Here is a 13,543-nt window from a genome sequence, read left to right as displayed (position 1 = left end):
GTTCATCCAGCTCTACACCTTGTTATCCCATCCAGTTTGCTGATGGCTTCTTGCTAAAGGGGAATGGGTGCTGTTGCATAATACACGAGAAATACTAAATAAGTAATGGGGAGAGTATAGAAGTGATGTATAAGAATGGTTCCAGGAACGAGAAACTTTATTTTGAGGATAGATTGAAGAAGTTGGGACTGTTCCCCTCGGAAAGAAGAGGCCTGAGAGGAGATTCGATGGAAAGTTTTCAAAATCATGAGCGGTCAGGATGGAATAGATAAGGAGAAGCCTGTAAAAGGAACACGAACGAGAGATTTAAGTGTTGTGAGAGAAAAAATACTTTTTCACGCAGCGAGTAGTTAGGGTATGGAATGCATCACCTAGAAGTGTGTCAGAGGCAGGTTCAATTGAGACATTCAAGATGACAGTGGATGATTATTTAATAGTAATAGTGTACAAGTGTATCGTGAAAAATCATGAGACCGGCACAAGGGAGTGATGTTTATTCGAAGAGCCAGAGGGCCAATTGGTCTCTTTCTGCATCATAACAATTCTGTGAATAATCAAACTCTGAGACTATGACGCTTGACTGCAGTTGTGAACATCCACATGTTTTAAAAAGAAAACAGGGAAAAGATAGTGGGGGCAGGATTATGCACGTTTAATAATTTGTTTCAGAAAGATTCATGTCAGAGGGTTGTTAAAGCAGAAGTTAAAGTTTATTTGGGAAGTTAAATGCAACGATGAACCAAAACAGAAGTTGCTGGAAAAGCTCAGCAGGTCTGGCAGCATCTGTGAAGAAAATAATCAGAGTTAACGTTTCGGGTCTGTTGACTTTAACTCTGATTTTTTTCTTTACAGATGCTGCCAGACCTGCTGAGCTTTTCCAGCAATTATCAGCTTTGTTCCTGATTTACAGCATCCGCAGTTCTTTCGGTTTTTATTTTGTAACGATGAACCGGATGGCTTAACATGAATGGTAGGAAAGATATACAGCCCACATGTACCAAGGAGTGCAAATTACAGTCAGATTGCCACTCAGTTCCTACTTTCCTCCATTAGGACTGAGCTCCACATTTCTTGTTGGCAATTCCGATCTCAACTCTTTCAGGATTATGGAGCATGGTCAGAATGGCAGTGGTTGGAAGAATGCATTTAATCGAGTCAGGTTGTGGTTGTCAGGAGTCCAGGGTGATGTAGTTTGGGAAGTCAATGAGGAGTCATCTTAATATTCATCCAGGTGTTAGATTAGGTTTTTAATCTTGTAACGTTTCCTGGGTAATTATCAGCTTAAGTGAGATTGTTCTGAGGAAGGGTCACTCAACCCGAAATGTTAACTCTGATTTCTGTCCACAGATACTGCCAGAGCTGCTGAGCTCTTCCAGCAATTTCTGTTTTTGTTTCTGATTTACAGCATCTGTAGTTCTTTCGGTTTTTATTGAAATTTCGATTAGTGGACTCTTTGAGGATTCAAATACAGGGGAATTGCCTATTGAAAAATTCCATTTCTGGGGCAGTTTCCACTGATTCAACCACATTGGGTATTCAGCATGATCATGACATGCAACTCCTGTCCAAGCTGCATCAATGATTATCTGGCCATTGGATTATCTGAGCCAATGAATTCTCAACTGAAAGTGAGAATGGAAAAATGTCTAGGAAACTCTTTTGGAGTGATGAGAATTTGAATTTATGGATTTCGTGAGCAAATTTTATGCTTTAGTCACAATCTTGCTCTGCCTCGAGTCAGCCAAAATAATGTTTGAATTCTTGAATTGTCTCCACATGCCTCCTGAAGGATCTGTTTCTTCTTCATCTTCACTCCCTTGGGCACTGGTCACTTTGCCATTCTGTGTCTCCAGTGGCCACGAATCACCTGTTGAGCCCTGACTGGCTGTCCTGGACATTCCAACACAGTCATTACCTTACATTGAGAGGGGGATCCTGGCTAATTACCCTGCTGCCTCCCCAAGCCATTGAGTTCATCACAAGGCTAGGTTTCAGAGCTCAAATGTAAGCAGCTGCTGTCCTGACTGAGAGATGACTAATGTCAGCACCTAGGGTTTGAACAAGCAATGTTTTGGTCTATATTTGCAAATGACATCCTGTCATCCCAATTGAGTTACCAGGAAAACAGCCGAACATTTTCAACATGTCAGATGATGATGATAGCTCCAGCGTATTGTGGAAGAAGACTGGAATCAATTAAGAATTGGTTTTATTAATCAGCTCAATTTAGTGTCATGAAGACCTTGGTGCGATTCTATTTGCCTGGCGGGAGAATAGTTAGAAAGCAATCTTCAATCCCTCCACTTTCTTCAAACATATTGTTCCACTGACAGTGAAGGGCCATCCCTATAGTGCCAGCTTTAAGAGGGAGAATATTCAACATGTTGTGTTTTACATTTGGTGACTAGATTTCCAAATCCCGCCCCCATCACAGCTGTCATATGGATAGTCTACCAGCTAATCCACTTTCTGAAGGTGGATTTAATGTAGGATTAGTTTGAAGTGAGGTCACTGTTGACCCATTTACTGAGATTCGAGGATCACAGACACCATGAAGAAGCAAGCGGTGAGAAGCTAGAATTTAAGTTTGATCTGGAAAGGGAAAATCAGTTTAATATTTGTGACATGGTAAATCCCACTGGATGGCACAAGAAATACTAACCTTTATTCAAATGCTGACAGGGTTTGTGTGGATTTCATTTTTTTTGTTCTGTTTTTATTTTGAGTGCTGGCATGAGAGACATTTATAGCAGAACTTAGAGAGTTCACTGTGAATAACACACTCTTACCCTTGCATTAAGAATAATTAACTTGCCAGCACATTGTTTTCTGAAGAAGGGTCCAAACCCGAAACGTCAGCTTTCCTGCTCCTCTGATGCTGCTTGGCCTGCTGTATTCATCCAGCTCTACACCTTGTTATCTCAGATTCTCCAGCATCGGCAGTTCCTACTATCTCTCTCAGCCCAATTTATCAGCAGTTTTCTTTTATCAAATCAATTTTGAAGAAAGTAAAAGTTTTTATTTATACGGTTCCTTTCCTTTATTGAGAGGGCCTCAAAGTTTTCATATACCTACCTACTATCTTTTTCAAGCATGGGGTAGTATCCACTGAAGTTCCGCAAACAAAAAATGCAATATATGATCAGAAAAACTGTTTATGGACCTGTTGTTTCAATAATAAATTTTGGTTGTAACAACAAAAGGCTCCTTTATTCAAACAGGATCATTTATGTCCTCCTGAGGGCAAATAGAGCTGCAGTTTCGTGTTACATCTGGAAAAGAACATCTTTAATAATATCAGCCTGGATTGTGGCCTCAGGGTTTCATAATGTTTGTGTCAGGAACTGTGACAGAATGCCCCCAACAGCCTCCAGATGGTTGATTGAGTCAGGAACTGAGAGTGGCATGCATGCTGTGTAACGGTGTCATCCTTGATACTGATGACTTTCTGTGGTTTTCTTTCAGCGCCCACCACGTGCACTTCCACCAGTGCCAAGGTAAGACTGCTAAAAATGGAGCTGCAGTTGTGTCAGAAGACGTAGTTGTGTGTCACTGCCCTCTGCAACTGGAGAGTAACAAAAATGTGATGCTGTGATGGTAAATATTTGGTAAATTTTAGATCTGTGGTTGGTGGCTAATTTTAGTGGAGGTTGGGCAGTGGAACAGAATACAGGATCACTGAGTAGCGATGTCAACGGCTGGTCCTGGGTTGTTGGAGTGCGTTGGTAGCATTGGCTTGGTGGTCAGGTGGCGAGGTTGTGAGACTGGAGACTGAAACTGTGTTGCATTGTTAGCACTAGTATTAGGGCTGTTAAATATTGGTACTGAGTTGAAATGGCTGAACAATTGGATGGTGTTGCTACATGATGGGTATTGGGACATGTGTACTGAATTAGTATTGGTTAGGTAGATAGTGAGGTGGGTTAGGAGTGCGCTGTGTATTGCGTAGGTTGGAAGCTAGCCGTACGTTAGTTAGCTGAGGAGTGGGCTGAGTCTTAGTTTGCTGTGAGCACCTGGGTGTTGGGCACGTGGGCTGTGAGCTATGTGTTAGGTGGGTAGCAGGCTGGGTGATGGCTAGCTGGGGAGTGGGCTGGGTATTGGGTGAGTGGATAATGAGCAGGGTGTTGGCTAACTGGGAAGCAGGTTATAAGTGTGGGCTAGCTGGACAAGTGGGCTGGCTGTTGGGTCATGGGTTGGGCGTTCAGTTCTGTGATATGAAATTCAACAGAATGTATTTTTTCTACATTGTGATTTAGGTATCTTTTTCCTTTGCTAAAAGATAGTTGAATACATTAATTCTTTCCTGTGATTTGATTTGAGTATTCTTTATGCTAGTGGTGGAATTTGATGAGAGGAAACCATTATTATAATCCTGGAACTTACACCCACGAGTACAGTTTGGCAGCATCTAAACCCCATGGACTGTAGAGTTTCAATAAGACAGCCAACCATACTTTCTCAAGGGCAGTTAGGTTTGGTCAATATTCAGCCAGCAAAACCCAGATCTGTTAAATGAATTCAAAAGTATAACTATGTGGAGCTATGTAGAAGATCACGACCTCAGTTTCTGGTAGGTGCAGGATCACCTGGAGCATTGCCATCATGTACAACAGGAGGGTGTTATTATAAGTATTTTTGTCTAGTATTAGTGGCAGCAGGGAAATCAAGCATGATTCCTGTTTCTAACTGTCCATCCATTAATCCCAGCTGGATGCTATGTAAGGGTTGATAGTGGACTGTGCCACCAGCTTGTATTACCACTTCAATGAGACAACATTGGCCAGTCTGTAACCATGATTCCTTGTACCACAACAAGAATCAGAGGCTTCAGGATTGAAGAAGAGAAAGATGGAAGGAATTTAAAACTTCAATATGTGGTAACCTATGGAAGACTTGTGGTCCAGTGGGCAATATATCTGCCTTTGGGCCAGGAGCTCCAGGCTCAAATCAGACTCCAGGACTCAATGGCCAAAGAAGGTAATTCTATAATGCAGCCAAATCGGTTGAGTATCAAACCATATATGCTTCCGACAGACAGCACGACGGTTGTATGGTATTTCTCGAAAGCTATGTGATGGAAAGAAATAGAGACTCTGTAGTCATTGTCCGTAACGCCAGACTACATCATACACATAAAAATACATGTTGTCACGGTGGTATGGACTCCTTGGAAAGGATATATCGACCTGCTTGGTGCCAACAGCATGGGGCTTAATCCTTGTTTTGACTGAGGCAGATTTGGAACCTGCCTCCTTATCCTGCCTGTGTTGCAGGTCCTGCTGCTATGCGTTGGATTTGCCTCCAGGCAGAGAATTCAAGAAGAAGCCAGAAATCCATACTGTACTCAGTGGTGGGAAATATTTTGCTGTTGTTGATGACAGATTATAACTCCAGCATGATGACTCAGCCTCCTTTTGTAGATAAATGGAAGTTACGTCTGACCATCCTATTAGTTGCAGAAGAAAGAAAAGGCTGCGGGTTCCGTTAGCAGATAGCTCAAATGCAAGGAAAATAATGTTGTTGCTCTGAGTGTTGCTGTCTTGGCTCGATTTGGAGATGTGTAGTACTCACTGTAGTAAGAGATTATTGTCTTTCAAAGCAGATAGCAAAGACAATGCCAGATATCAAGTTTTTCCAGAATTTAATTTGAGGGAAGTGGAATGTGTTTGCTTTGCAAAAGGTGATGTTTTGAGATGCTCTGGTTCAAGTTTTCAAGATTGTGAAGAGAATTGAGGAAGTTGATAGAGTGCAGTTGTTCCCATTTGTTAAGGATTCAAATCCCAGGGGAGTGGTTAGAAAATGATGAACTTAGGAGTAAGAAGGAAAATCATAAGACCCTGTTTGCTCAGTGCCTAATCCAGTTGTGGTATATGACACATGGGGAGGAACATTGAACTGGAGGGGCCAAGGAGAAATTAGATGAGCACCTGGAAGGACAAGAGATTGAATGATATGGTGATGTTCTGAATAGGTTATATTGATGAATATAGACAGAAGACCTGTGCGTTGGGTTGTTCTCTAATAAAGGAGGATGCTTGTTGGTTTTTCTTTTAGTTAATGTTTTACAGTGTGTCTGTATGCTTACGTTGTTTATTTTCTTTTTCTTGGCTGATGGGTCTGAAGCACCAAAGTCAAAGGTAAGCCTTTAATTTCAACCAATCCTCCCACGGATATCTGTGATGACTTGTTATTTTATTGACAGTTCTTGTTAAGTGAATTGGTTATTTAATTACTGGTGGACAAAGGAACTGCTGCATCTGTTTGCTGTTCAGCTATTGCTGCAGATGGTTGCAGATAATATGTGCACCAGCTAAGAACAGAATTGCATGCAATATTCATGGTTGTTGAACATCAGATATTGAATGCTGTTTATACAGGGACCAGACTGACAGGCATCATTATCCTGCAAAATGATCTTTTAATCTGAATTTAGTAAGTTTCCTTCAGAGTTTTTATTTTAGTTACAGTGTGCTTTCAGGGTTGTTGACACTAATTTTGTTTAATTTGTTCATTTAAAATAGTAGATGAGTCCAGCATATGCTTTTCTGGTCAGATTTTTATTCTGATTCGCCCACTGCCAACTTCACCACCACTGATTACATATTCCTTCTATGTAAATACGCCCAGTCAAGTTCTCACCCAATTTTTTTTTAAATCGGCCTGTTCAGAGATGTTATTACACACCTCTGAAGCAGGTGAGACTTGAACTCAGGGCCTTCTAGCTCAGAGGGAGGGACACTACCACTGTTCCACAAGAAACCCCTCTTACGCAATTATCGCTTAATTAACAGATCACCATCACATGTTTGCTAGCTTCACTTTGTCTTGAGCATCCCTGCCAGACAGCTGAATTTTTACTGATACTCTTTAACACAGTTTACGTGTGAACTTTCGAGAGATTGATGAATATATTTGAACCTGTACCCCAGTAGAGATTCCCTCTTACAAGAAGGATGCAACAAATCAGCCGACAAAGATATGAGGGGGTTAGAATTTCTGCTTTGGGTGCAATCAGTCATAACTAATTTTCTTTCCTAAGTTTCTGCTCAAACGTGTTTGCATATCGCTGAACACAGTCTGTCATGAGCCAGCACAGTTGAATAGTGTTTTATAGTTTAAACTTAAAGAAAATATTACTTTTAAAAAATCCAATATGTTATGATGGTATGCAGGGAGAACTTTATTCTAATGTTGATGCTTATTCTTGTGAATATTGCATGTTTGTCCTTGTTCATGTTTAAATGGATGGATTTGTAAAGTGTTTATATTGGTGACTAGCAACCGGCTGCATCGTCTTTTTATTGCCTCCATTACAGATGTACCTATAAACAAGGCTAGAAAGAAAAAATCCAATGCGAGCAATGGAGTAGGTAAGTTGCACAAAGGTCCATCTGCATCTGTTCCAGCTGGTGACAGGTGCAATCATGTCACTGGTTTTCTAATTTTTTATTTCCTAGTTTCAACTGCATCCTTTTATTATTTATCTTTTCCAATCTCTTACTTCTCTCTCTGTCTCTCTCAATCATTACTTTAAACCTTATTCTATTGTGATCACTATTGCCTAGATGTTTCCTTAAACTTTGTTCTCTTGTCTGCTCAGATTAATTTACCAGTAGTAGATCAGTGGCGATTCCCATCTTGTTGAGTTTTTACACATCCTGGGTAAGAAAGGAGTTCTGTGTACACTGTAGAAGCTCTACTGTGTTTTCCTCTTTCACTGTGCTGTCCAAATAAGTTGGAATAGTTGAAACATCTCACGATTTGGTCTGTGTTGTTTACTTATTTCATTGATTTGTTTACATGTTTTTGGGGGCATATTGTCTCTAGAATACACCCACGAGTGTGATTAATCTCTTGTTATCCTCCTCATTTATTTTAATGCTTCATGGTACTGTTTCAATCTTGATGTTTAGTTATGTCCTTTTTTCCTATTATCGTTGTTGTTTCTAATTAATACAGCTATCTCACAGCTCATTTTTCCTTTCCTGTGCTTCCTCAATATTTTATGTCATGCAAAATTGCCAGATTTGTTTTAGTAATCCCCATGTGTCCTATTTCCTCCCCACCTCCTAATATTTCGGATGCTGTGCATATTGCTGTATGGGGAGTTTAATTTGTCTTTATTAACTGGTCCCCTTGATTTGGCTTTAACAGCTGTTCCCAGTTTAAGTTACCCTTTATCCTTACTTTTGATATTTACTCCCAAAATTGTTGTTAAATTCAAATTTTTGTTGACTTTCATTATACAACTGTGGAAGCCAGTGCCATTTCCTGTAAAAAATAGTACCCATGGGACTGTGTCTACTTATAAACAGCATCTATTCATGCCTGGAATGGTTGGGTTTCCTGATCAAAATGGACAGTGACTCTATTTGGGTACAGATAGTATTTGAAATGTTAATGTTTACAAATTACATGCTAATTGAAGTATAAACACTTGTTCTCTAAGTTTGACTTTGAAAGGTTTGATCCAAGTGTCTATTCTGCAATGACCTACACACAGATTCCTCAGAATCTCAGTCAGTCAATGCACGACTTGATGTTGTATCAAGTCGCACAAAGCAAAAGGCCCCCAGGCTTGGTACCTGTTTTGTTCTGATAATTTTAAATCAAAACATTTAAATTATCTTTAAATATTTCTAAGAAGAAGAACAGTTGCTGAAGAATTTTGTCTTGCACTCATCAGGACAAATACAAGCATGCCAAATTTTAAATGATCACAACAATTTATGCAATAGGAGAAAAGGTATGCTGATTGGTTGGGAAGCCTCTGATTTGTCAAGGTGTTGCCATAGAGAGCTATAGGCTCCCCATTCTTCAGATAAAAAGGAAGTGCAATGCTTTAGCATACTTCTTTTATTGGTAGAGAACAAATCTCTGCATATGAATATGTATATCACTTCCAGCAAGTGTAAATAAGCCAGGTTACAAGTTTGACTAAATATCTCAAAATAAATGCTAATGTAGCTGTTAACTCAAGATTATTCAAAAAGTGATGCCCAATCGCAGAATGATAGCTAACTGTAGATGTTTTGAGTTTTGCAAGTGCAGGCTGGTTGAACAAGGCCCGTACTCTTCCTATTACACGCAGCAGAAGAACATGTTGAATTTGATAAGTAACAGATTAAAAGCTCAATTTGAGCTACTGTGGTGTTATATTTTGGAGCACTGTGGAATATTCTCTAAATATTACAGATGTGAGAGGATTGAGAGTAATAATGATTACCTCCATTTACTTGTATTTTGTCTTTGAAATCTTCCCGCCCTTGGGCATTGAATCTTGCACCAACATGCCTCTTTGTCCCCCACCTGTTCTCAACCAGTGAGCTTATGAGTATGCAATTACAGAAAAAAGAGCTCAATTCTGTTCACAGGAGCAAGGGCCCTGGCTGATTTGACTTTCCTTGGTTGAAGCTGAGGACAGTTGTTCAGCCCTCAGTGCCAGCACAGCTAAAAGTTGCTAATTCAGTAAAGACTGCAACCCTATCTGCACTTTCCCAATCAACACCTTGGGCACAACCTTCCCAACACAGTGACAGAGTCATTGGATTGTGAAATAGTGTTGTATCTTATTTGACCCTTGTCTGTCACTTTTGCCCCTCAGACACACTTGTGACTTCAACTGGGCGACGCTATTCTGAAAGTATCGAACCCCTTACCCCAGATCTTCAGGGTACTGCTCCTAAGAAGAAAAAGAAGAAAAAAAAGCTATCAGCTGGTGAGTACAGTCAAGATCCTCTGAACTGTAGAGTTTGGATGTACTTGGAGTGCAGTTTTGGTTTGCATTGAAATAATTACAGCTATATTCTTGGATTTCAGCACACTGCTGCCCACTTAAAATCCACTTTCAGTTAAGTGGGTGTCAATCAACTGCAATTTTCTAGAATTTTCCCCTAGCTTAAAAGTAGATTCTGTTATGAGCATAAAATGACAATGTAGATGGGCTGGCTTGTGGGATTTTGTGTGAAGCTGAGTCGATTGGGTTGGAGGATGAGGTCAGAAGAAGGGTTGCAGGTTCAAGAATAGAGTGAAAAGGTGCTGAATTGGTATTTTTTCTAGTCTTTTACAGTTGTTTCAGGTGTCGGTTGTTGCATGCCTATATGCCAGGTGTGGGTTCCCATGCCTGTTGCTACATTCCATTCCATACACATATCCCCATACACCAGTATCATGTACAGGTTCCGATGACTATTATGAACCCAAAACCCATGGTGTGTTTATGATTGTTGCACCAGCCAGTGTATTCCTCCACCAGTTCTGAGGAGTTCTAAGGAAGGGTCATCAGACCCGAAACATTAACTCTTATTTTTTTCTTCACAGATGCTGCCAGACCTGCTGAGCATTTCTAGCAACTTCTGGTTTTGTTCCTGATTTGCAGCATCTGCAGTTCTTTTGGTTTTTATTCCTCCACCAGTTCTTTTTAGCACAGACGAGTTTCAGATTAGAGTGCTGAAAAGTAAACGAGATCACTGAAAATGTCTATTTGTAAACTTATTCTTTGTTATAGAATTGGAAACCTCCTTCACCCAGCAGAATGCCTCTGACGTGTGCAATTTCTACACTGGACCGGATGATGAAGTTACTCGGAAAATCAAGAAGAGAACCAAGTGAATGTTATTACCAATTAAAGTCCTGTTTTAGGTCTTGCTTCATTATTAAGGGCATAGAAAACAAGAGCAAGGAGGTTAGGTTAAACTTGTACAAAACAGTCCTGCAATCTCAGCTGGAGTATTGTGCCCAACTTGAAAAAATGTGAAGGCACTAGAGAGGATGCAGAAAAGATTCATGACAATGGTTCCATTCTCTTGATGAGGAACTTCAGTTACATAGACTGATTGGAGAAATTGGGACGGATTTCCTTGGAGAAAAGGTTCAGTGGAGATTTGTTCCAAGGTATTCAAAATCATGACGGATCCAGACAGATTAGATGGGGAGAAATTGGTGGAAGGGTCAAGAACAAAATGACACATTTAATTGAGGTTGGTTGGGTTGCCGAGCTGGTTTGTTGTTTTGCAGACGTTTCGTTATCATGCTTGGTAACGTCCTCAGTGCAGCCTCCGATGAAGCATCGGTGTGTTTTCCCACCTGGTTTTTAAACTCTGGGGTCCGTTGAGATGGATTGCCTCACCTCCGGTTTTCCTCCGTAGTGGAATGTACATGGGGTCGCGTTCAATGTGTTTATTAATAGCATGCTTCGTGGAGTGCCATGCTTCCAGGAATTCTCGTGCTTGTCTCTGCCTAGCCTGTCCCAGGATCTTGGTGTTGTCCCAGTCGGAGTCGTGGTTCTCCTTGTCCATGTGGATTGAGATGAGTGAGTATTGGTCGTGTCTTTTTGTAGCCAGTTGGTGTTCATGTACTGTTGTTGTTAGTTTCCTTCCTGTTTGTGCAATGTAGTGTTTCTCGTAGTCTCTGCAGGGAAATTTGTAGATGACATTGGTCCTGTCCATGGTGGGGAGTGGGTCTTTAGTTCGGGTGAGCAGTTGTCGTAGGGTTGACGTGGGCTTGTGTGCCACTCTGATGCCCAGCGGTCGTAGGAGTCTTGTGGTGAGTTCCGATGTGTTCCCGATGTAGGGCAGTGTGATGAGTGTGTCGGGGCGTGTAGAATCTTTCTGATGCTGTTTGTGTCGGCATCTTCTGACCCAGTTCTTTGGATATCCATTATCCTTGAAAACCTGGAAGAGGTATTCTTCTTCCTCTTGGCGAAGTTCCATGTTGCTGCAGTGTGCCCTTCGCGAACACTATTTAAAAGGGCAACAACACACTGCAGGTTTTCAAGGATAATGGATATCCAAAGCATGAGAATTCCTGGAAGCAAGGCACTCCACGAAGCATGCTATTAATAAACACATTGAACTCGACCCCATATACATTCCACTACGAAGTAAAACTGGAGGTGAGGCAATCCATCTCAACGGACCCCAGAGTTTAAAAACCAGGCGGGAAAACACACCGACGGTTCATTGGAGGCTGCACTGAGAATGTTACCAAGCATGGTAACGAAATGTCTGCAAAACAACAAACCAGCTCGACGAGCCAACCAACCTCAACACCCACAACCCGAGCTACAGATCTATTCCAAAACCTTAGACACATTTAATATATGGAGCAATAGGGACACGAAGAGAAACCTTTTCACGCAGTAAGTGATTTAGGATCCGGAATATGACGAGCAGTGTGAGGAAGGCAGGTTTAATCAAGACATTTAATCAGGAATTATAATTTGAAAAGGCAGAATGCACAGGATTATAGTGAGATGGGGAATCTCATCCAAAATTGCCCTTCAAGTTATGGCGATGAGCTTGGTGAAGACCAGGGATGGCCCAAGATTGATATTGCTTGGTTCCCTATTAACCAGTTCAGTTATCCTCACGAGTGATTGACAACCTTTCATTGCGTGATCTTCCCTTTTTTGTTTCCTTCGTAAAATGATATTCAAAAAAATTGTTCTAATGCAGCTTTATTAAAATAACAAACAGGAGAACACGGCCTGCTGGTTACAGTAATGAGCTTGAAGTGGAAGAAGAAGACATTATCAGTGAGGGGCAGGCTCCTCAGCTCAGAGGTCCTATTTTTGCCATATCAGCTTGTTCGAGCCAGCCTGTGGACAAAGTCTTCCTGGAACGAAGCCGTAAGTAATTGTACTGGTTCTCAATGGGTACCATTGGTATTCGAGGAGAGAGTTGGCCATATGGGTGTTGGGAAAGTTTAAGGAACCATAAATACTGTGTCAAACAAACCTATAGAAAGGACTGAGGATTCATAGTATTCAAACATAGGAATACACCATTTGGCTCAACTGGTACATGCCAGTATTTACACTCCATGTGAACCTTTTGCCATCCTCCTTCATCTAATCCAATCTGCATGTCTTTCCATTCATTTCTCTTCCCTGTATGCATCTGTTGTTTCCTTGAATGCATTTGTGCTCTTCACCTCACTCACTCCTTCTTATTTATCTTATTGATGTCTGGTAAAGAGGACTCTTCTCAACATCCTGTTGGATTAGTTAGTGACTACTTATGATAGCTTTTTCTGGTCTTACTCAAAAGTGGAACTGTTTTCCCTATGTTTACTCTGTCAAACTCTTACTTAAAAACCTCCAAGTCAAGGTAATCCCACAACCTCTTTTATAAAAGAATCAAGACCCATCTTATTCACTGTTTCCTGTTAGGTATTAATTTGTACTGTTTTGCTGCTCCTCTTTGTATTCCTTGATAATTTAATGTTAGGAAATATTGAACTTAATTTCATAATTTCTCTTCACTTTAATTGTTTTTTGATTTTCCAAATCTTTTTGTGTTCATTTCTGTCACCCTCTTTGTCATTTCTGTGATTCATAACAACAATGTGAAGAAGGTTGTAGAAGCAGAAACAAAGAACTACAACCCTTGGCAACAATTCCACTAAGGTATTAAAGCAATAGTATTATTGTTGGAAAAAGGAATCCAGAGAAGGGCAATAAGGTGTCTGGTAGCCTTGTGTAGAGTGATTTAGGCAGCAAAATTGTAAAAACCGCATCTTTTTATTCTACTTTATTTTTGAT

The 13,543-nt window shown here is 40.7% G+C and overlaps 1 protein-coding gene across 1 annotated transcript in view; it reads left to right on the top strand.

Moving 5' to 3' along the window:
• LOC109913349 (transmembrane protein 237) overlaps positions 1–13,543 on the top strand; it is a 34,639-nt gene that overhangs the window by 849 nt on the left and 20,247 nt on the right. The window contains exons 2-7 of the mRNA XM_048599052.1: positions 3,466–3,497; positions 6,124–6,137; positions 7,317–7,370; positions 9,605–9,718; positions 10,508–10,607; positions 12,477–12,628. Of these exons, the coding sequence (XP_048455009.1) occupies positions 3,466–3,497; positions 6,124–6,137; positions 7,317–7,370; positions 9,605–9,718; positions 10,508–10,607; positions 12,477–12,628 (466 nt within the window). The remainder of the gene's footprint in view (positions 1–3,465; positions 3,498–6,123; positions 6,138–7,316; positions 7,371–9,604; positions 9,719–10,507; positions 10,608–12,476; positions 12,629–13,543) is intronic.

The sequence above is a fragment of the Rhincodon typus genome, chromosome 7 (genome assembly GCF_021869965.1).
Source record: "Rhincodon typus isolate 14 chromosome 7, sRhiTyp1.1, whole genome shotgun sequence".
Taxonomy (NCBI): Eukaryota; Metazoa; Chordata; class Chondrichthyes; order Orectolobiformes; family Rhincodontidae; genus Rhincodon; species Rhincodon typus.
This window is presented reverse-complemented; position numbering and strand designations above follow the sequence as displayed.